Here is a 23,049-nt window from a genome sequence, read left to right as displayed (position 1 = left end):
TGCATTGGATAGTCAGCTATCTCTGAGTTCAGAGGTGGTCAACTATCCCCACAGGATTGTGCCCTGAGTGAAATTAGGGAATGGAAAAAGACACTTTCCTATATTCATAGTTGCATGAATTTTTGTGATAAAGATCAAATGAACTCAATTTTTCAACTTAAAGATTTGAGTTTAGTTGGTCTCTATCCAAAAATTAACTCAACTATTAAAAAAGGTACTGGTTCTCTGCAATAGAGGAAGTCAGAAGAAGGTTAAGCATGTTGCTTTCCACATCCCACAGGTTCTGCAAGCCAAAGTTACATCTGCTTAAACCACACCAGTATGGTGAGCACGTAATGACTCTGGATGAACTATGATTACCAAGTTGCAATATTAATAAGCCACAATACGATAGCACCTTATTTTGTTAAGTTTATTTATCATTGAAGTTAACACATAGCAGCAAGTTCTGTGTTGGCTTCAATTAAAAACGATCATTAACATTGCTACTTCACCCCAAAATCGAAGACAACCCAGCCCTTACTACAAAGCACTTGGTTTAAAGGTAAAGCACTTACCCTAAAGACAAGAAATTGAGAAGGAAGGGAAGAGTGAGCAGTTCTTCCAGACCACATATTTGAATATGACACTATATATAAATGCTTCAAAAGGCATGGATTATCCAGAACAGAAAAAGCAGTCTATACGCAGCAGGAAAAAAAGAACCTCAGCAGTATGTTTACTCAAATGCTGTCAATTTAAAAGCCTTGTTTTTTGTTGTTTTGACACTGCAGTGACATTTGTTGTGAGAACAAAGACTGCAAAATGGCTTGCTAAGTTATATGCATTCAAGTAGAATCTACAAAAAATATCCCAGTGTAACTAAAAGGTCCATAACATTTATTGTATGCAATTCAAATTAAAACATATAATACCACCAGCCAAAACCTCTTGCCATCAAATACCCACATAAGAAGTGTTTTCTTCTGCCTACTTTAGACAGTATGGTCTTACAAATTCATCACTTTATGTAACTAGAAATATAGTTTCAACATATGCTTTGTAAACCATATGCATTTCCAGGTGAAGAGCTACTTAAAATAAAAATCAGATTTATTTTTGACTGAGATATACATGCCATTCAAAGATACCTATCAAGTTCATATTTTTTTTATTTCTTACCACCAAGTGATCTGTGACATATACAACATTTGAAATTTCCGATAACCTGTATTTAATTTCCAACTTTTAGTTGCAAGTTCTGTGCATGATCAGTTTACATATGAGTAAAAGAGTTTCATGCTTTCACATTACTTAGAAAATTTTGTTAAAGAATTCCAATTCAGAGTGTTAAAGCACCAATATTATACTCTTATCAAATCAATGCTAAACACCAACTTAAACCCATGCTTAGGTTTTTTAACTTAACGTCGCACGGTGGTCCAACCATCTTCATCAGTTTCATTTTTAGTGCGACGAAGGGCTTCACGGTCTTTTTCTGTTCTCCAGGCACTCTTCTCTTTCTCGCCATCCTTTTCTCGCTCTTTGGAAACAGAAAGAGCAGGAGTGGGAGTAGCCGCAGGTGGTCTTCGGACTGTTTCACGTTCTTCACGTTCCTCCTTTCTGTCATCACCACGTCTCCATGAGTTCACTGAAAAATAAACAGGCAATATTTCAGCTGTGTCTCATTTGCTGCCCTGTACAATAATCAAATCCAGGAGAAACAGGTTAATTATACTGGAATACAAGCCATCCAAAACAGTTTTGGAACAATTCAAAAGAGATAGCCATAGCTCTGGCTTATGATCTGTTGCACTACATAAACACACAATCCCCAAAACAGAAGCTTCTATTTTAAGGAGGTGGAAAGGATGATTAAGTATGAATCTTGGAACATAGTTACAGAATGAGAAGTATACATGATTTACAAATTTGATTAACTGATACGCTCTGAAATAGCAGAACGGAGAAAATACTTATTCTAGCCAACAGGATTTAAGGGGTCAGAACACACAGATATATATAGCAGGTTCAAAACTGAGGGACGTACATTTTGCAAGCTTTGGTACTATAAAATACAGCAGAAATATTTGTCATCTGCAAGGAGGGGCTAACACTGGATGTTCTACACCTTAATGGAAAAGCATCCTTGCTTAGGTCATTTCTTAGTACACTGTTGACTAGTATTTGTTTTTAAAAGTATGCAAATGAAGTCTTCACATTTATGCAAACCATATGCATATTTAGATAATGCAAGTGCCCTTCCTTAGCGTTTCCCTAACAGGGTGTTATACACGGAGAACAGAAAACAACTGTACCTTCTTCCCGATCTGTTCTGGGGGGTGGCAGCCTCCTTTCTCTTTCTTCACCACGACGATCTCGAAGATCACGACTACCTCGGTCATCTCTAGAGTCACGGCCACCTCTGTCCCATTCATCACGACGACCTGAATCTCTCCAGCTAGAGACTTCTTCAGCTGGTCCTCTTCTCCAGCCAGCATCATCCCTTTAGTTATAAAAAAATAGTAATAAGAAAAAGCCTTTAATTGCAGCTTCAGTTGCAACAGAATGAATTAAATTGGCCATACGATCCAGAAGCTATTTTAATATAAAATGCAGGCCATTACTGGAAAAAAACAACACTTGATTAAAAAAAGTATTTAAATTCATTAAAAAAAATAAAATAGAAGTATTTTCAAATGTTTTGGTAAAGTAATTTGTAAACTCTTCTGCTTATGTTTGTAGCAATCAGTGCACATTCTGTTGACTTATAGCAGCGATGAAATTAACAAAAAAACTTGGGTGTTTTAGGTTGTTGATTACCAATTAGACATTGCTCATGCACTCTAAAATATGATGCCCAATATTTCTTTGTAGTGAAATACTGAACCCTATACTAAACTATGAAAAAAACATCTGATTTTTAAGGGAAAAGAACACTAATAGACATCGTTAGAAAGTAACAAAATCGAACCTTGGACGCCTGAAACGATCTTCCCGATCAAAATCACGGTCTTTCTCAATTTCCCGGTCCTTTTCATTCTCATCACGATCTTTATCTCTATCCCATTCACGATCTTCTGAAGGTCTAGAGTCTCGTGGAGGCCCCCAGCTGTCTTCACGAGCCTTTTCTCGTTCTCTCCATCCACCTACCAAACAGCAAAACATCTCAACTTTTGTGGCCTAATCTAAATAGTACAAGAATCAATATGCCGCTTCCATTTATGCAAGGCGTGTCTGCCCGATTTCCTCTAATTACCCTCCACCAGTGGAGCATCCCGTACACATCCCACATTATTTGGAAGATCCTCCAACCCTCAGGAATGGCTTTTCAAGGGATACAGAGAACTGCAATAAAGAGGAGAGGGTTGAAAAGCTCCGTAAACAAGGTATCAAATCTGGAATCAAGCTGTTGTATTTCCAGTTAGTGTTAAAGCAATGAACACATCATAAAACTGGAAGAGTACTGGATCTAAGTTGCTACTGAGGTGTTTGAAACAAATATATTTGCTTTCAAATAAATCAAGATTATGAAGTACACTTGACTTCTACTAAACACATTGAAGAAAATTAAGTTTGTTCATTATAAGCAACTGCAATGATCTGTCATCTACAGAGAATAGCCACAACCAATAGGATTGGAGAAAACCTGACTACCAAGTTGCCTAGAAATTTGATGCTGGTACTAAAGGATGTAAAATGTTTTGTAACTCTGGCTAAGTAAGCTTTTCTTCGTAACAAGCAGGAGTTCCAGAATGCATGGCATACAAAGAACACAATGTGTAATACCTTGTTTCATATGTCTATATTATATTTGTTTTAGTTTAGTCAGACCTCCTTGTATAAAGAAAGGATTTTCCCCTGTAATCAGCATACGTACAATGAATTCATTTTAGAATCATCAGGTTACATATTACAATTTGGATTATCTCCATTTAACACATAGACTTCTTATTCATTGCCTTACCTGTGTCCAGCAATCAAAGTTGCACACTTCCTAAGCAATTTTGCTGCACTGTTGGTTTTTAGCTTAAATTAGCTGTATCTTTTAGCTTCTTATGTCACTATGGTTAAATTTCAGGCAGTGATTAACAAAACCCATTTTGAGATTCATATCAGTTTGGTGTGGTTAACTTACAAAATAATACATTTGTTTTTGTGCAAAATTCTACAGAATATATGCTAGCTATTCTTCAGAAATACCGAATAAATGGTTCCAATTTGTATGAATCTATTTACCTGGTTTACCAAATGGTCTCCAAGGTCCAGGTCTGGAATCATCCCCACGTCTAGGACCTCTATCATCATCACCAGCACGCCTGGGCCCCCAATCGTCATCACGCCTAGAAATTCTATCCTCATCTGTGTTACGCCATGGTCCCCTATCCTCATCACGCCTAGAAATTCTGTCATCATCCAGGCCACGCCGGGGGCCCCTATCTTCATCTGTGGCTCTCCAACTTGGTCTGTCCTCATCCAGGCCGCGCCAAGGGCCTCTGTCCTCATCCAGGCCGCGCCGGGGGCCTCTGTCCTCATCCAGGCCGCGCCGGGGGCCTCTGTCCTCATCCAGGCCGCGCCGGGGGCCTCTGTCCTCATCCATGTTACGCCAACTTGGTCGCTCATCATCCAGGCCGCGCCGGGGGCCCCTGTCGTCATCCAGGCCGCGCCGGGGGCCCCTGTCGTCATCCAGGCCGCGCCGGGGGCCCCTGTCGTCATCCAGGCCGCGCCGGGGGCCCCTGTCGTCATCCAGGCCGCGCCGGGGGCCCCTGTCGTCATCCAGGCCGCGCCGGGGGCCCCTGTCGTCATCCAGGCCGCGCCGGGGGCCCCTGTCGTCATCCAGGCCGCGCCGGGGGCCCCTGTCGTCATCCAGGCCGCGCCGGGGGGCCCTGTCGTCATCCAGGCCGCGCCGGGGGCCCCTGTCGTCATCCAGGCCGCGCAGGGGGGCCCTGTCGTCACCTGTGGAACGCCAACTTGTTCTCTCATCATCCAGGATTTTCCTAGGACCTTTGTCTTCATCAAGATCATTCTTCAACACTTTGTCATCTGGTGCTTCATGGGGAGACTGTGCTCTGTCTTCTGAAGTGGTACGACGAGTCGCATCTTCTTTTCGCAATGGTTTTTCATCATCACGTACTTCTCCACGACGCCACTCTCTATTCAAGCACAAAAATAGAGAATTTTGAATTCATAAGTTTTGTTTCCATTTCTCTAAAAGCCAGCCGCTGCATTATTCCTACATAGTAGCACTATTTACATACCATCACATGTAATTTCCCACAAAGAAAGCACTGTTGTGTAGGATAGATTTAAAAAATATCAATTATTTTTTAAAAAAAATTAAAATTAAAACATACAACATTTCTCTCTCATTTAATAAATAACAGTTACAATTAAATATAAACATGCTAATTGTACACTTACAGTCTCATAACAATGAATTAACAACTTTGTCAAACTCATACATTGAGTTATCTACCAATCAATCATGGACATTCATGTTTTTAGTCTCATAAAGATAGCTCTGCCCAGCCTAACTACCAGCTCTTGCTTTTTAAAAATTTCTGGGCTTCCAACACAGCTCAGTGGTAGAACACATGTTTTGCATGCAGAAGGTCCCATTTTCAATCCATGGCATCTCCAGGTAGGGATGGGAAAGAACACTTCCCGAAAGCCTGGAGAGCAGCTGCCCGCGTAGGCAATACTGAGCTAGATGGACCTGTGGTCTGACTTAGCGTAAAGCTGCTTCCTATATTCCTCTGACTAAATGCACATGTGCAGAGACTCTGGGCAGTATCCAACTGTGTAATACCATTAGGGCAAATCATGTTGCGCTAGCAGAAACTGAGTTCCAAACTATGCACAAGAGGATAATCCAACTAAAGTTACATTTGTGCAAGTGTGGTTGTGCAAGTAGCTGTGCATTATGCTTGTGCAACCCATTGTGCAATTGGTTGCATGCAAGTCCTTTGCAACTCACTGTGCAGCCCATTGCACATAACTCTTGTGCAACCTGTTGCACATTACTGTTGCACAACAGGGTGTGCAACTGGTTGTGCAAGCATAATGGGTGTCAGGGTGGACACTGAGCCCATAGAATCCCAGAGTAGTTCTGATTCTGAGGAAGAGCAGTCGCTCCTGGGAGAGGAGTGCGCTCCTCTTTCCCAGGACCAACAGCTGACGGAGATTCCTCCCACCAGCATTCCTAGTTTAGTTAGCAGTCCAGGCAGTGACCAAGCACAGATAGCAGACTTAGTGGATGTGCGACGCAGACGCAGAGAGCGGCGCCAGATGGAGGGCGCGGAAAGGAGGCGAAGTGCCAGGTTGGCGCGCAAACAACGGCTGCGCCCAGAGGCTCTAAGGGAAAAGGGGAGGGACTCTCCCTAGTCCTTAAGTTCAGGGGTCTGCCAGTAATTCCCTTTCAAACGGGGACCAACTGTTCCAACTTAGGGCATAGGTACTGTGCTGCTCAGATCTAGTTGCAATCGGTATAGTTGTTAAGTTGTAAAAGAAGAATAAAGCTTTGAAAGGAATTCCTTTGTCTGTGTCTGGACTTGGCTACTGGTTTAGACTGAGAGAGACCTCCAAGGAGCCCTCGACAATGGGCAACTGCTTGCGCAACGGAAGGTTTTGGCAGAGCTCCACTAGCGCTATTTGAGTTTGGATACTGCCCACAGACTGGATAGGACTGTTCTGTGCTTATGTGGTGGTGGAACTGAGTCAAGCAAGTCAGAGGAGCCAGTTAAGACAGAGACAATATAGGAAAGGACAGTCAGAGGCAGAGTGGAAAGGAACAGTGGAGTGAACTGGAAAGAAAACTGTAAGACATCATAGCGCAGACATAACTTCCAGTTCCAATATTCCTATGCTTTTTGCAGGCAAAGTGTCATGGCTTCTGGATGTAAGAGAGCCTGAGAATATACAGTCCTCGACGTTGTAAAATGCTGTACTGAGTCGAAAATTAACATGTTTTAGTGATCGGGTTTGCACCATTGCTTATGAAATATGTGAAGAACTATCAGTGGCAAACCATTATCTAAACCAGGGTTTTCTCTTCGTGATTTAAATCAATCCACCCTACTATGTAGGAAATAGCATACAACCTGTGAGTAGTCAGCTTATGTGCAACTATCACATACATGTTTTCTCACTGTGTGTACATATTGTCCATATACTGGGAAAACACAGCCAACTGCAGCTTCCCTATTAAGCACCAGCAGAGAGAGATGGGAAGCAGGGGCTTTTCATTGGTACTGTTGAAAGACCAGTTCCATCCCACCCCTCCCTCAACTGTCAACTGGAAGCAAAGTGAGATGGGAAGCAGCGTCACTCCAACAGCATTGCTGAAATACCAGCTTCATCAGGCTCCTCCTCTCCATGAATTGTCTCCATTCAAGCTGGTCATTATAAGAACCACTATTTAACTTTAAGGATTGGTGCCTGAGCTTGATTTTCTTCCTCTCCTTCACCCGCATTCCTTTTGTGCTACATCTTTTAGATTGTAAGCCTGCATTGTATTTTTATTGATTTTTATTGTTCGTTGTGTTTGTACTGACTGTATGTAAGTTGCTCTGGGAGAAAAACAGCGTAAAACTACTTTAAATAAATAAATAAATAAAAGGAAAGGAAAGGAAAGGAAAAACATTTTTGGGTGATGATCATATCAGCCTTACAAAGGCCACAAACGCTACTGGCCTGACAATATACACAATGCAAATTATTTGTTCCATATCAACAGCAGGAAATTGTGGGGGGATGGGGGCAGAGAACAAACCTGCTCTTCTAGTTTACAGGAACTTCCATGCCTAATCATCAGGAAACATTTACTACATGTAAGCGACTACAAGCCAGCATCATTATGTACATGCAGGTTATATATTATACTTTTTCCTATACAGCAGGCACTTTCACATAGGAAATAGTATATGAAGTAGCCCTACTAATGGTGTGCATTTATCAAAAAATCAAGTGTAATAATTGAGCCATCCAATTTAAATGGCAAGAATATGTTCAAATGAGCTGATAAAGAGAAAGTTGGGTGTCCCAGCACATTTTAAATCCCAGAGGTATATTCTGTTATGCACAGTGGCTATACTATATTTGTAATGGATTGATTGGGCAAACATGAATTCACACTACTATCAAGGTACTCTGTCCCAAATTCCAAGTGATCAGAGCTCTTTCACAGGGTTCTCTTTCACTCTGAAAGCTTTCAAGCTCAACAGCAAGCATTCTGCTTGTCAAAGCCCCTGCCTGGGTCTGCACCCATGAGTCCTGGAGCTGTTTGTTCTCATCCTACAAACTTGGAGCCAATCCCTCCAGCTTGCATTCACTCAGAGAGAACACAATAACCCCACACAAGAGTGAGCTGGCAAGATGGAAAGAAAAAATGACCAGGTTTTGAGGGGAGGGAAAGATGGGGCAATAGATTAGAGATACTAAATTGAGACACAAAAAAATGAGAGGTAAATAAGGGAGAGAAATTATGGTGGAACAGAAAGAACAAAGAGAATATGGTGGAAAGGCAGAGGGAGGGAAGAAAAAGCAATGTGCTGCTTTGGGACTGAGGCATGTGCACCTGAATGCATGAAATGCCCTGTGCCCCAGTCTTGGGAGTCGTGCCAATAGTCAGAGGGCAGGGCAAATATATTTTAAGTGCTTACACTGAACCCTTCTGTTAATTGTATATTGTACTTTGAACAATTTTAAGACGTGTGGGCTGCACGCTTGTGCGCCTCTTTGTCCATTTTGTGCCTTCCTACTTGGTGGTTACTGTTTTCTGCTGAGCAAAGCAAGTATCTTTTCTTAAAATACTTCCCTGGAATTGTAAGGCTTAACCTAGATGTGGAGTTTAGGAAGGTATTAAATTTATACGATAACAATAAGCATATCGTTCCATGTCAAGACTTGAATACCCAGCGCTGGAAGGTCACTTGAGTCATTTAAATCAGACTTACTGACATATTGTGTTCTGCACTGTTCTGATTCTGTGGGTAGGCAGCGGGGCTCCCTATTACCAATTTGACAGTCCAAAGGCTGAGAAGTATGGCAAGGAACTTTGTGCAGCCATTACCACCAGATTCTATTGTTTCTAAACCTCTTCACCTATCCTGGTCAGTAAAGGTTGTCACTGTAGAACTAGGAACAGCAGATGTGAAATAATTTATTTAGCAAATGTGTTAGCTGCCATTCACCATTAGCTCCCAAGGCAGTGGAAGCAATTCAAAAGAACAAACAACACAATAATATGCAATTATAAAAGTAATAAAAGCACAAAATAAAACCAGTTACAAATCTCAGCCAAAATTAATATATTAAAAACAGCTGTACAGGATGCTAGATCACCTGGGCAAACAAAATATTTGCCTGGGGTCAGAAAGACATCCAAGTTGGCACCAGGTGAATTTATGTGGGAAGGGCATTCCAAAAAATGGACACCATTATCAAAACATACTTTCTCTGGTCAGTACCTGCCTAATAACAGACAGCGACAGGACTTTGAGGGGGGCCACAGATGACGATCATAAGTTTGGGCATATTCCCATGGTAGAAGGTGGTCCTTCAGGTAGCCACATTTCTAGCTGTTTAGGGTTTCTTCCTATAATAACCAGAATTTTAAGTTGCGCTTGGAAACAGACCAGCCACCAGTGTTACTGTTGAGATACATCCCCCTATAGCTAGTCCCAGTTAGTAATCTAACAACTGAAGTTTGAGAAGTCTCGATGGCCTTGTAGGCCCCTTCCAACCCTACTATTCTATGATTCTATGAAGTCTTTAAAGGCAGCCATATTGCAATAGTCCCACCTAGAGGTTATCAGGGCATGGGTAACTGTGGCCATGCCATCTCTTTCCAAGAAGGGATGCAGCTAATGCACTAGCCTTGGGTAGCAAAATGTCATCTTGGCCTTCAGTGACAGTGTGAGATGTATCCTTGACCAGTACAACCTCACCTCCCAAACCAGACGAAATACTTATCAGCATAACCCCATCTTACCTAGACTGTACTTCAGTTTATTCAACTTCATTCAGTCGATTATTGATCCCAAACACCAAATCATCACCTCCTACCCTGACCTAACTCAGATGAAAAGGAGAAGTAGAGCTGCATGTCATCAGCATTACTGATGGCACCCCACTTCAAATTGCTGGATGCTCCCACTCAGCAGTTTCATATAGATCTTGAAGGATATAATCATTGATGGTAGAGGTGAGCACTGACCGCAAGATCTGGTGGTTCAGAAAGCAGCCGCTTCTGCTCAGATAGATTCAGAAGTTGCTACTTTGACTCAGATCTGAATCTTGATTCAAAAATCCAAATCTTCATGCTTCCAATTGACTATAATTGGAAATCTCAACAGGCTAGAACTTTTTCCTGTTAAGTCAGAATTGGATGAAATGTGCAGGCATAGTCATTCCTTACAAGGGAGTTACATATGCCAAATTGCAGACAAATAGGTGCAGTGTTTTTTGTGCTACATGCCTTTAAATTTAGGGTGTTTTTTTTTAAAAAGGGACATTTGTTTATTTAATTTAATTTAAAATATTTCTTAGCTGCCTTTCAGGGCAGACGCCCTCCCAAGGTGGCTTACAACAATAAAATACATAAAAACAATTAAAATATTAAAAGTGATAAAAATATAAAAATAAAAACAATAAAAGCCAACAATAACAGCAGCAATAGCACTCCTAACAATAGAAGGTCACAGCAAAATAGTATGTTTTCAAGGCCTTCTTAAAAGTCTGCAATGATGGAGCATGGCGGACCTCTGACGGCAGCTTGTTCCAAAGGTGTGGGGCCACTGCAGAGAAGGCCCTTTCACATGTGGTCACTCACATGACTGCTCTCACAGGTGGGCAAATGAGAAGGGCCTCTCTTTCTGATCTGTGCAGGCAGGCTGATATGAGCGTAGGCAGTCCTTCAAGTAACTTGGTCCCAAACCGTTTAAGGCTTTAAAGGTCAAAACCAGCACTTTGAATTGGGCTTGGAAACACACCGGTAACCAGTGTAGCTGGCACAGTATAGGCATTATATGATCGAATCGCCTCGCCCCCACCAATACTCGGGCAGCTGCATTCTGCACAAGTTGGAGTTTCTGAATGCCAAAAACATTTTTGTTTCTCAACAGAAATGGATGAAATTTGCAGTGATAGTTGCCCATTCTGAAGGGATCAAGCCTGCCAAGTTTCAGATGAACAGGTGCAGGGAACTGTATGCAAGAGTAGTTTTGGGGTATCTAAAAATTATGCACTTATCCCCCTATGTGTCTGGGGGGCAATTGTTATGAAAATAACATGTAGCATAGAGGTGGAACTAGTTAAGAAACCTGCAAAACTTCAGAACGATGAGGGCAGTATTTGTTGTGGAAGGGTGGTGTTCAAATTGGGCAGTGTGTGTGTGTGTGTGTGTGTGTGTGTGTGATTCACTTCCCTTTATCCTAGTCCATCCACAACAGGCTTTCCTTCAGTGTGTTTAACCGGAATTCCCTTTGCTTGCTGATGTGAAACACCGCCTAACAATTTATTCATGTGTATCACATGAAACACTACTAGAGATGGAAGGGGCAGTATGATATTTGCAGTTTTATTCTCAATTCCTTTTCTAATTATGCTTAACATGGAGTTTGCCTTTTTTACAGCACTGCACACGGGGTTGACATCTTCACTGAGCTGTCCACCACAACCCCAAGGTCTCTTTCCTGGTCAGTCACCACTATCTCAGATCCCATCAGACTATAATTGAAGTTGGGATTTTTTGCCCCAATGTGCATCACTTTACACTTGCTGATGGAAGAAACCCATGCCAGACATACAAGTTGGCTTGAGGAAGTTGTTATACATAGAGCTCAGTTTGACTGTTGATTATATGAATAGTTAAAACATGCACCTTATTTGCATGACCAAATAACTGTATGTAAAATGAAACCTCACAAAGGAGACCAAGATTTCCAAGAACTTCTTGGAATCAGTAATGACAATCACTGCAGCACAGCAGTAATTGCAAACGAAGTAAACCCATATGCAGCCAAATATTTTTTGAAGTCTAAGTATTCACTCTTACACAGGACATTAGAATCACAAAGGAAAACATTAACGAGTTGTAGACTAAGTATTATTCCAATAACTACCTTTCTGGGGGTGGGCGTCTCCATTCTGAATCTGGTTCTGCACTTCTTCTCCAGGTGCTGTCACCTTCTCTGTCACCCCAACGAGATTCCTACATTTAAACAAAATAAAGAACATTTAGTAACTACCCAGTAAGCTTTTCATTTCAATACAATAGCACAGGCACAATAAGTAGAACTTGTTGTATGAAGAGCTTATCAACTGTTTTATCAGTCAAGCTTGTTTTTAGCTAGTCAAACCCCTAAGACTATATGAAATATGAGCGCATCTGACAAATACATTTATTTAACATGAAGAAGTGCAAAGCATTGTTTATTTGAAAACTAAGTCTAGAAATACAATAAATTAATATGTGACCCTATTAGTTACAGCTCAACAAAAGGGAAGGTAGAAAAGCAGCAGTGCCATGTACCCAAAGGGCCCTGTGGCCCAAAGGATTTCCCAAGTTATGAATAAATATTATTTGCACATCCCTGAATAATGTATACAGTAGCTGACAGTCATTTCAGAAAGGACATGCAACTGTAAAATGTAGGCACAAGAAGGGCCACCACTGCTGGCGACAGAGAACATATCAAATGCAAGAAACTGCTAAACTGATGACAGTTCAAATTCAAAGAAAATATGGCTAAGGAAGAAATTGTAAAAGCAAGCTATAAACAATGGTTAATCCATCCAACCACAAAGGCAGACTGATCTGTTGTTCTCTCTTGGTCTTAACTTCTACATCGGGGCATGGAGCCTGCAGCCTCCCCTCTGTCACCCCCACCCCCCAATGCTGCAATCGGGCTTTTAAAATTTCTTCACTGGTATCAATGGATACTTTTTAAAGGCTTAATTGCCATGTACACAGGGCTGCTGCTGGGTAGGGAATAACTAACCCTCCTGTCCCCAAATACTGAAAACCCTGAACCCCTCAAAAAAACAATCACCCACCTGTGCTGAGCAATATGCTGGTCTTGTTCTGATTTTAAACGTACCACAAATTCGAAGAAGACTGGATAGCAAAAATGTTTTTTTTTTAAACATAGGTAATGGTTGATTGTTATTTGCTCATAACATATGTAATGGTGTGTTCAAACGAGCTTCCTCAAAATTTTGCTATTGAGGAGGAAGGATTTATTTATCCTGTCAACTAAACAATTGATGCAATGTTCAAAACTATGTTTTTACGCTTGGTAAGCCAATCCTCCCCTTTTCATCTTGAGAATTAATGTTTTCACCTTAGCTTTTTTATTTCTCCAGATAAATGTTGTAATCAGCTTCTGCCTTTTATTTAAACACATATTTGATATTTTGATTGGAATAAGTTGAAATAAAAAAATCCGTTTAGGGAACAGTGATTTTTATAGCCAAGTCTCTTCCCCAAATGTAGAGATTCAATTTTGACCCTGGGGGAGCATGATTTTGCATTAAAACAAGGTGCGTGCTCCCTGCGTGCCTTGTTTTGAATAGAAAATGTAGCATTTTTTGCTGCTGTCGCTGCGCGCCACTGAAATTTGCCAGCGATTTGAGGGTGGCAACGGCTGCAAAAACACAGGAGAACGCATGCTGCCCATGGGCCATGTGTTGCCCACCCCTGAGTTAAATCAAAAGAGGAAGATTCAATACCATGTGAAATAATCTTAGCTTAATGTTTTGACATATACAGAATGTATCTCTAAATGGAAAGCAATATAAAAACTGTACACAGTACTGTACCGTAAGATGTTTCCCCATAATTTAAATCTTAGTATGTGAATTGAGAAAATGTATCTATGTGTTCTCTTTCTATTTTTAATGTTTTTTTTCCCCTTCACACTGAAAGGAGTAAAGAATTCAGAACATTCCATTTATTAGAAACAGTACTTACCTTCCTTGAAAGTGGATCTTCAAGATTCCTCCTCTCTTCTTCTCGTCGACGCTCCCTCTCTTCAATCTCCAGTTCTCTTTGACGTTTCTTTCTCTCCACCTCTTCTAGTTTTCTGACTCGTTCCTGATATTCACGCATTTCTTGTTCATGTTTTTCACGCTCAACACGTTCTTTTTCTTCTTGCTCTGCCCAGACAATTCATGCAGATAAATAAAGTGTCTTTTCATCTTGGCTATGCAATCCCTACCACTTTTCTTCATATCTACTAACTCTGTACAGACAGCATTTCATACAAGTAAAATTTAGTATGATATTTATAAGTAGTAAATTCAATTTTACCAGTAGCAGCCATGGCACACCTCTGTCCAGACAAGCAGATAAAATACTCTTAGGAAACCTAAGGTTATGTGAGCAAACAATCAAGGTGCTCTTTCAGCATGAGCCTTTCAGCATTTACCTTTAAGCATCTTCTCCTCTTGCAATCTTTGCTCTTCTTCCTCTTTCTCCCGATAATAAGCAATGCGCCTTTCCTCTTTGCGCTGTCTCTTGCGTTCTTCTAAGCGGTTACACCTTTCCTCTGCTAGCCTTTCTTGGAATTGTTTCAGTTTTTCCTGAAATAAATAAATAAATAAATAAACGCGCGCGCGTGAACAGCACTACTTAATCTTGAACTCAAGAAATGGTACAAGCAACCTACATACCAATGGCCAAACATGGACTTTGAAATACCAGGTGTGTATGTATGTGTTAAGTGACTATTTGTAGCTTCATAGCTGCTTATAATCTCACCACATGGGAGCTCTAGTAAAGTGGAGATCTGATGAGCCACATAGGAACACAAGTGTTATACGTATTCTTGAAACAGTATGGAAATGTGGAGTGGCAGATATATGAAAAGGCATGGCCAGATACTACAGACAATATCTCTTCACACAGAGCAAGCACATGGTGGATTTATAAGCAGCTCTCATGCCACCATATTCTTGTGCGTAGTATGCGTGACAGTATTTATCTTCCAGTTTCTAAACTAAGAACAACCTTTTTAATGGTCTCAAACCAAATTACTTCGTTTCTTGATTAAGAGGCTTCCCATTGTTAACATCTGAAGTTAGCAATAACAGGGCTCTTGCTAACTGCTTCGCCGTAAGATTTAACTCACTGAAGGCAGGGGAAGCAGACTTCAGTCTTGCAGGATTTACTTTGGTCTGCCTGAAACTATCAGACCTGTCTCAGTAAAAGGTGAGAGACCAACAGATGTCCATAGTGTGAAGAATGCAGCAGCTAGGCTGCTAACTGGAGCACAGTATCAGGACAATATTACACCTGTCCTGAAAGACCTGCGCTGGTTGACACTTGATTTCCAGACACAATTCAAGGTGATGGTTTTAAACTTTAAAGCCCTAAATGGCTTAGGCCTGGCTATTTAAGGGATTGCTTGTCTTGCTATGAACCTGCCCAAGTATTAAGATCTGCAGGAGAAGCCCTTTTGAGGGCACCATTACCTGTAGAGACCTGTATGTCGGGCACACGCGAAAGGGCGTTGTCCTGTGTTGCCCCCAAATTATAGAATGCACTCCCTCAACTACAATTGACCCCCGTTCTCTTGGCCTTTAGAAAATGTGTAAAGATTCATCTTTTTAATCTGGCCTTTCAAAATGTGCAGTTTTAATGTTTTCAATGTTCTTGTTTTTAGGTTTTATTGTTTTAAACTGTTGTGTGCCGCTTTGATGGGTTTTTAACAGATAAGGCGGTATACAAATGCTAATTAGAAAATAAATAATAATGGCATGAATGTGTTGGTAAGAAATACCAGAGGATTCCTTCTCAGGACAGTGAGGGAATTATGTGATAGAGCCCATCTGGTGACAGAGAGGCAAACTCTATTTCATAGCCAACCTGGATGACAGTCAGCACCAAATGGCCTGTGATGACCTTCTGCCATGCACCCACAGAGCCTTGGAGACCATCACCACATACAGGCCAGGAGAGACTAGGTCCTGGAACCATCTGATGAAGAATTAATGTATGCTAATCTCAGGATTGGGCCCAGGCTCCCTGTGGAGTCTGAAGATACCGATTCAGAGGCGGGGCTGGGAGAGCAACAGTTGGGACAGAGAGCAGGGGACGAAATTCCCCAAGACTCTACAGAAGGCAGGGAAGGAGAACAATCAGAAGGGTCAAGTACAGATACTGCCTCCCCACCCCCCTGGTGGGAAATCAGCTTCTCACAGAGGTGGAGGAGGGACACGACTTGGCAGATGCAAGAGCCCACAGTCAATCCAAGAGGGCGGACCTTATGAGAAGAGTGAGATGCTCTGCCAGGCTGGACACCCACTGAAGACAAGGGAGGCGGATCAACAATGAAGAAGGGACTTACAAAGCCATGGGTGTTCTGCATAGTAGCCTATTGTTAGTTAGCGGCAATTCTATTACCCTACTGTAGTCTACCCTAATAGAAAGCTCAGGATTAGCTAATTAGGCCCTGGGGCAGTCTCTGGGCTTCTATTGAGTCTGTAGCCGTTAGCATAATAAAGAAGTATTGACTTGAAGGTCTGGTCTGGTAGTTCTGACAGGTAGGCACAAAGAGACTGCCTGGAAACAGAGCATGCAAACTACCTGTATGGAGGGAGGGCACTTCTACATCGGGGTGGACAACTGGATATGCTGGCTAGGGCTGATGGGAGTTGTAGGCCAAAACATCTGAAGGGCCACAAGTTGCCCATCCCATTCTACAGAGCATCTGGTAGGCAACACCGGCTACGCAGGGTCTCAAGTGATGATGACAGGCCAGTCAAAGGTGATGCGCAGAGGGCTCCATTCCTCTACATCAGCTTGATGGCCTCAGCTCTGCTGATGTGAAGGTATTTTGACTAACCACATAATCATCTGACAAGACCTGTACAAAGCTAATGGCCAGGTTGCAGTGCCTCTAGATGGCTACACAAATGGCTGTAATGCGTCTGCTGGCCCCAGGCACCAAAGAATATCAGATACTAGGGGTATGGGCTAGGCACCAAGGCTACCCACTCAAAGGAAAAATGGTAAGTATGGGGTCTGTAAAGTACAAAGAGTGCTTGGTATCTAGATTGTGAAAGTAGAACTGGGTAGCAGCATCAGAGCTTACTTCTGTAATTGTTTGCGCCAAGGAAAATGTAGGTATCAAGGCCGCACATTAAAATCTATTCATTGCTGTCCAAGGTGCAATTCGTTAGTTCCAGCAATAAGTGGGGCTGCTGAAAAATCTATGACATGTGTAGTGAAAACTATGCATTAATGGGTAACATACAACTGTCAGCTCCAACAAGAGATGGAGCTGTAACCTATTTTTTAAGTTAAAGTCTGCTTGTTTCTCTGTTCCTTGATCCAAGCATATTCTTTCTTCTCTAAATTCCTGTTCCTGTTATTTTGCTGAAGTTAGGCTAAGTCTGCTGTTTGCAGTCAGTTGCTCCAATGCATAGTAGCTGGTAAGTACTGTGTGTGAGGCTGGCTCATTTCCTCAGCTCTGTAGCATTCTATTAGAAAGCTTTGAGAAGTACCCGAAGTACCAAAGCTGAAGCTTGGTATAAAACTTCTCTGTGCTGAGAGGGCCTAGGTACTGAGACTCTCTGCCCAGAGGCACTCCAGGAACTAAGGCTTAGTTTAGTATCAAGGCTTTCTGTACTGAAAGGCACCCCAGGTACCGAGACTAAGGTTTAGTACCACACCTCTCCATACAAAGAGGCCCTCCAGGTACTGACACTGGAGCTTGGACTCAGCCTTATTTGAAGTCCCATAGTGCCAGCCTCAGTCAGTATCACTGCAAGAATTGATTGTTTGCAAACCAAAAGGTAGGTGGATCCTCATGGCCAGATGGTCTAGCAGCTGAAACCAAGACAACTAGACCTTTTGGCAAGATGGCCAACGAACCATGATCAAGGCCAGAGCAGCGACAGAGGCAGGTCGAGCCACGTCCCACACCTGAAGGTCCAGAACTGTACCCAAGGACGCTATATACAAGCCCCTGGGTTGGACATCTGCTGTTGTGGGGGCTGTAACCTTGTAGGAGCTGTACCCTTGTAAGCTGTTATAACAGAATTGGGAACTGAATGCTTATACCTGGATAGGCACATAGCTTGAATCCTGATCTTGACATGCTTGGATGAGAAGGCTCAAGCAATGCAGGGTGACATTAGATGGATGAAATCTAAGAAAATCTTGTGTTCTTTTTCTTCTCTCGTTTTTTTAAACTCTGGCTAATGCAATGATGTTCCCTGAGGTGTTACCATTGTGGAGGTCAAAAGTGAAATGAGCAGAGAGGCATGGAGTGTGCACATGGAGGATAAGGTCATGGCTCTCACCAAAACCCTAGCCTAGCTTTAGACATTTTCCTGGATGGAACCCAGCGAAGCCACAAGACCGTATGTCAAATTGAACAGAGACCATGGAGAAGCACATTAAGTTTAAAAACAATGTATAAAATGGGATAATTCCACAAATGCTGCCCTAATGTCCTTGGAGAAAGAGTGCAATATAAATGAAACAAAGAAAAAGAATCCATTAATAGACAAATTAGGGCTTTTCTATCAAATCCTTTTCTCAGAAAGAGAAACCCTCTGGTGATATTCTCATAATGGGCAAAATCATGATAGCCTTGCCTCTCATCTCAAGCATAAGGCACAAACATGCTGAAATGAAGGGGAGGGGTCTATACCACCCTCATTCAGTTTTCTAGAAAGCTCTGATCTATGATTCCACAGGACCAATCCCATATGCACAGAACAAAAAAATCAGATTTACCTCATAAACTGATCTTCTTGCTTCCATGAGCCTAGTTACAAATAAATCGCTGTCCTCCAGCATCCTTGACATCCTGTTCTTATGCTCAAGGGCCTTTTCCCGTTCCAGCTGCATAGTTGTGATCTGTAACAGAAGCAAAACCAAGTCAGTATTATTGATATGCACACTTTGTTCCAAATGTCGCGCGCGCGCGCATACACTAGCAACCCAGGCCTGTTTTTCTTGACTTATTGAGATGCAAATATCATCTGAAATTTAGCAGACCAGTTGCACACTGTAGGAAACACCAGCAAGCCTATTATTTGTTGCACAATACTATGAAGAAAATTAGCTTGTTTACAAAATCGATACAAAGCCTTTGATCACCTTTCTTACAGTAAGTATTTTGGCTTTCATACTTCCTAAATAAACAAACCAAATGATTCTAGCAATTACAGAACTGCAAAATCTATAAGGCATCCAAACAAATTGCTTTATCATGCTTGGCATAGTTTACATAATTTATTCCAGTCAGAAGACTTGCATTCTGTGATGGCAGAATTTGTAGGTCTAGCAGAGATTTAGACTCCTTCATTACAGCATATCCAAACATTCATTCTTCACCACTTATGTGACAATAATGTTTGCCATCAAATAACTTAACTAATAATTCTGGGTAATATCCGGTAGGGTCCACGACGGGGGCAAGCGCCAATATGAGCAAAAACGCTCATTTTTGGAAGGGGCACACCTTTCCCCTTCCAAAATAGTGTTTTCGTTCATGTTGGTGCTTGTCCCCAGAAGAGCTATATTGAGGCCAGGCCCAGCAGAGCTGGGCATATGCTCAGAGGCCCTATTGGATACTATCCTCTGTCTATTGGGGCAAAGTAAATTATTATAAGCTCAGAAACTCACTTCTACAGACTAATGGAGTAGGTGGAAAATCATGTTATTTATTTAATTTATAGATGGCTAACCATATCTACACAGATATCTCGTGGTGATTTACTATACAAAACAGTTCAAATCGTAAAATAAACCACCGATAAACTGGACAGCATATTCATTTATTTAATTACTTCTACTTCAAACTTCGGTACCTAGGGTGCTTCTCGGCACTAAGCTTCAGCTTCGGTACCTATAGTTTTTGAGTTCTCTCAAAAACCTCACCCTTTCTTCTTCTTGCTGTTCCCAAAGGTCCATATCTCTGATTCTTTGCTCTTCATAGGCACTCTTAATCAATGGAATTTCTTCCAAGCGTTTTGCTCTTTCAAAATAGTCAATCTAAATACAAGAAGAAATGGAGATTGTTCAGGTTAAGTGTAAAAACCACAAAAACATCTCTATTTCATCAACAGATGTTGTTCTGTCCATCTAGTTCTAGCTTTCAACCACACTGTCTCTTTAAGAACTTAAGAACAACCATGCTGAATCAGACCAAGGGTCCATCTAGCCCAGCATTCTGGTCACACAGCGGCCAACCAACTGTCGACCAGGAACCCACAAGCAAGGCATGAGGGCAACAGCACCCTCCCACCCATGTTCCCCAGCAACTGGTGTACTGGTCTCCAGCTGGAGACTCACTGCCTCTGGTACTGGAGATAGCACACAGCCATCGGGACTAGTAGCCATTGATAGCCTTTTCCTCCAGGAATTTGTCTAACCCCCTTTTAAAGCCATCCAAATTGGTGGCCATCGCTACATCTTGTGGTAGTGAATTCCATAGTATAATTATGCGAGTTGTAAAGAATTACTTCCTTTTATCTGTCCTGAATCTCCCACCAATCAGCTTCAAAGGATAACATTGGGTTCTAGTATTCTGAGTGCGGGGGGAAAATGTTTCCCTATCCACATTCGCCACACCATGCGTAACTCTGTAGACCTCTATCATACCCTCCCTTTTTCCCAAGCTAAACAATCCCAGTTATTCTAACCTTCTCTCATAGGGGAGATGCTCCAGCTCCTTGATCAGTTTAGTTGCCCTTTTCTGCACTTTTTCCAGCTCTATGATTTTTTTTTACAGGTGCGGTGACCAGAATGGTACACAGTATTCCAAGTGTGGCTGCACCATAGATTTGTATAGGGGCAGTATGATATTGGCAGTTTTATTGCTTACATTGAACTGTTTGCCATTTAGAAGCCCATTCTCCCAGTTTGAAGATCCTCATCACAATCCCTTTTTGTTTTAACCACCCTAAATAATTTGGTGTCATCCACAAACTTGGCCACTTCACTGCTCACTCCTAATTCCAGTCTCTTTCTTATACCTTCTTCTCCTGATTTTTCAAACGCTCTTGCAGTTCCTTCTTTTCTTTTTCCAGCTGTTCAACCTGTTTTGCCATAATGAAGTCTGGGTCCAATTCTTCAAGATCCTACAATTGGACATTCGACAAAGAATAAAAAGGAAACTGTTGTTCCATATAAAAAACCCACATCCCTGTGTTTTAAATATCTGCAGATTCCCACATAAATGAAGTATCTGTTTTACTCCTAGTCCTTTGGTACATTTTCTCAAATATTTCAATGGTAAGAAATTAACTACATTCATTCCAGTCAAGTTGTGGGGATGCCATTGTTAGGAAGCGTAATCCAGACAAGATGGAGGTGCTGTTGTTAGGTGGTTTAATTGGGATTGCATTCTTCTTGTAAGTTCAGGTTTGCAGCTTAGTGGTGCTATGACATCTCATCTGGGCTGTGGATGCCCAAGTAGAATCTGTGCTTGAAGTTACTTTTGCCAGTTTAGGATTGGTGTGCCAGCTGTGGCCACTCGATAGAAAATAGCCTTGCCACTGCTTATCTGTGTTCTGATAACAATTGGGTTCTTACTGTAATATGTTGTATATGGGGCTGCCTTTGAACATCAAGTGAACATTTTAACTGGTTCAGAATACGGCAGCTAGATTCTTAACCAGAACCTGCTATTCTGAACATATTTTCCCAGTGTTAAAAGATCATCTCTAAATGGCTTGAGATGAGGATACCTGAAGGATGTTCGCCTTTATGGCACAGCACTTTCCTTGAGACCCTGCTCCAAATGCCCCTGCCCTCTAAAGTTAAGCAGGTTGTGACCAGCCTTTTGTATAGTGGTCCCCTACTTTCTTGCCTCAAAGTTATCCACAGAGTAAAGGAAGGGAAGTTTTTCTCCTATAAGCTGGACTTTTGCAGAAAGAAGCTGCATCACCACCACAGAGACCTTGGGGGTGGAAGAAATGGTTGTTTCTCTTTCTTTTCTTCCTCCCCGAAACCAATGTATGGGAAAGAAGCCACCCAGTTTCTATGTGTGGAGCTTTTCCAGACTGCACAATAGGTTCCCTGTTACTGCTGCCTTCTATAAAAGCCTTTAGGAAGAAACAGAAGCCACCTCAGATTGAAAGGAGAGGTGGTTTCTCTGCCTTTCCCCTGGGCTTTTCAATCCAGCTCCCTAGTACTGTCTTAGACCTAAGAATGCACAGACAGACCAACTTGGTTTACAATAGCTATGTTCTACAAACTTGTCCTTAGTGGATAGTAAAAAAAATATAACAAGAGGAAAACACCAAATTTCTTACTTCAATATCAATATCTTTGAAGGCCTTGGCTCCCAGCTCAGTCTTCTTGATCTGCTCCAAACGTTCACGAACAGTTTTCTTTTTAATCTGCTCATGTTCCTGCAGAATGCGCTCCTTTTCCCGTTCTTTGGCCTCCTGGCGCAATCTCTCCTCTTCAGCTTTGCGAACCTTTTGGAGTTCAGCTTCACGCTGCTCCAACTCTTCTTTCTCACGCTGAATGTTCAGGCTCTCAAGACGTTCCTTCCTTTCCTCAATAGTCTGACGACGAGCAAGGATACGCTGATGTTCTTTCCTTGAATTTTTTAAGTAAGCCGTAACAGCCTGTTGATGTTGCTCTTCCTTCTCTACCTGAGTAAAAATTAATGACACAACAAAATACCCTTTAAAATGCAAATGCCAGGAAAGAAAAACATTGCTGAATTCCACACAATTACTAATGGAGTTTTCTGTGTTGTGTTTATAGTATAGGATACAAGAGATTCCTTCACACACTTGCGTACTTGAATAAATGTCCCAGAACTAAAAAAAAATTAAGCCACATAGATAAGTATTTCTAGGATTAGAGCATCTAAAAGGTGTCACATTCTAAGAAATTTGAACATGTTGCAATAAACGGTCAGGTCAAATTCACGTATACAATGCAAGTATTTGAAGGAGTGAAATTCCTATGTATCCAATTTTACCTCTAAAACTATGACATTTTAAGGGAGCAATCCCATGGCCCCTAGACAGTCTGGGGGGCCATAGGATATTTCCGATTCCTGGATCCGACGCCAGTGACAACACTCTAACCTC

The 23,049-nt window shown here is 41.8% G+C and overlaps 1 protein-coding gene across 1 annotated transcript in view; it reads right to left on the bottom strand.

Moving 5' to 3' along the window:
- Positions 1 to 388: 388 nt before the first annotated feature.
- Positions 389 to 23,049, bottom strand: part of EIF3A (eukaryotic translation initiation factor 3 subunit A) — a 45,507-nt gene continuing 22,846 nt past the window's right edge. The window contains exons 12-22 of the mRNA XM_084846090.1: positions 22,255 to 22,602; positions 20,974 to 21,078; positions 19,877 to 19,990; positions 18,728 to 18,850; positions 14,409 to 14,562; positions 13,952 to 14,136; positions 12,102 to 12,190; positions 4,219 to 5,132; positions 2,954 to 3,128; positions 2,298 to 2,485; positions 389 to 1,630 (exon numbers count right to left, since the gene is read on the bottom strand). Of these exons, the coding sequence (XP_084702216.1) occupies positions 1,404 to 1,630; positions 2,298 to 2,485; positions 2,954 to 3,128; positions 4,219 to 5,132; positions 12,102 to 12,190; positions 13,952 to 14,136; positions 14,409 to 14,562; positions 18,728 to 18,850; positions 19,877 to 19,990; positions 20,974 to 21,078; positions 22,255 to 22,602 (2,622 nt within the window). The 3' untranslated portion in view covers positions 389 to 1,403. The remainder of the gene's footprint in view (positions 1,631 to 2,297; positions 2,486 to 2,953; positions 3,129 to 4,218; positions 5,133 to 12,101; positions 12,191 to 13,951; positions 14,137 to 14,408; positions 14,563 to 18,727; positions 18,851 to 19,876; positions 19,991 to 20,973; positions 21,079 to 22,254; positions 22,603 to 23,049) is intronic.

This window comes from Heloderma suspectum, chromosome 3 (assembly GCF_057233095.1).
Source record: "Heloderma suspectum isolate Gila_16-S chromosome 3, 16-S_ref, whole genome shotgun sequence".
Classification (NCBI taxonomy): Eukaryota; Metazoa; Chordata; class Lepidosauria; order Squamata; family Helodermatidae; genus Heloderma; species Heloderma suspectum.
This window is presented reverse-complemented; position numbering and strand designations above follow the sequence as displayed.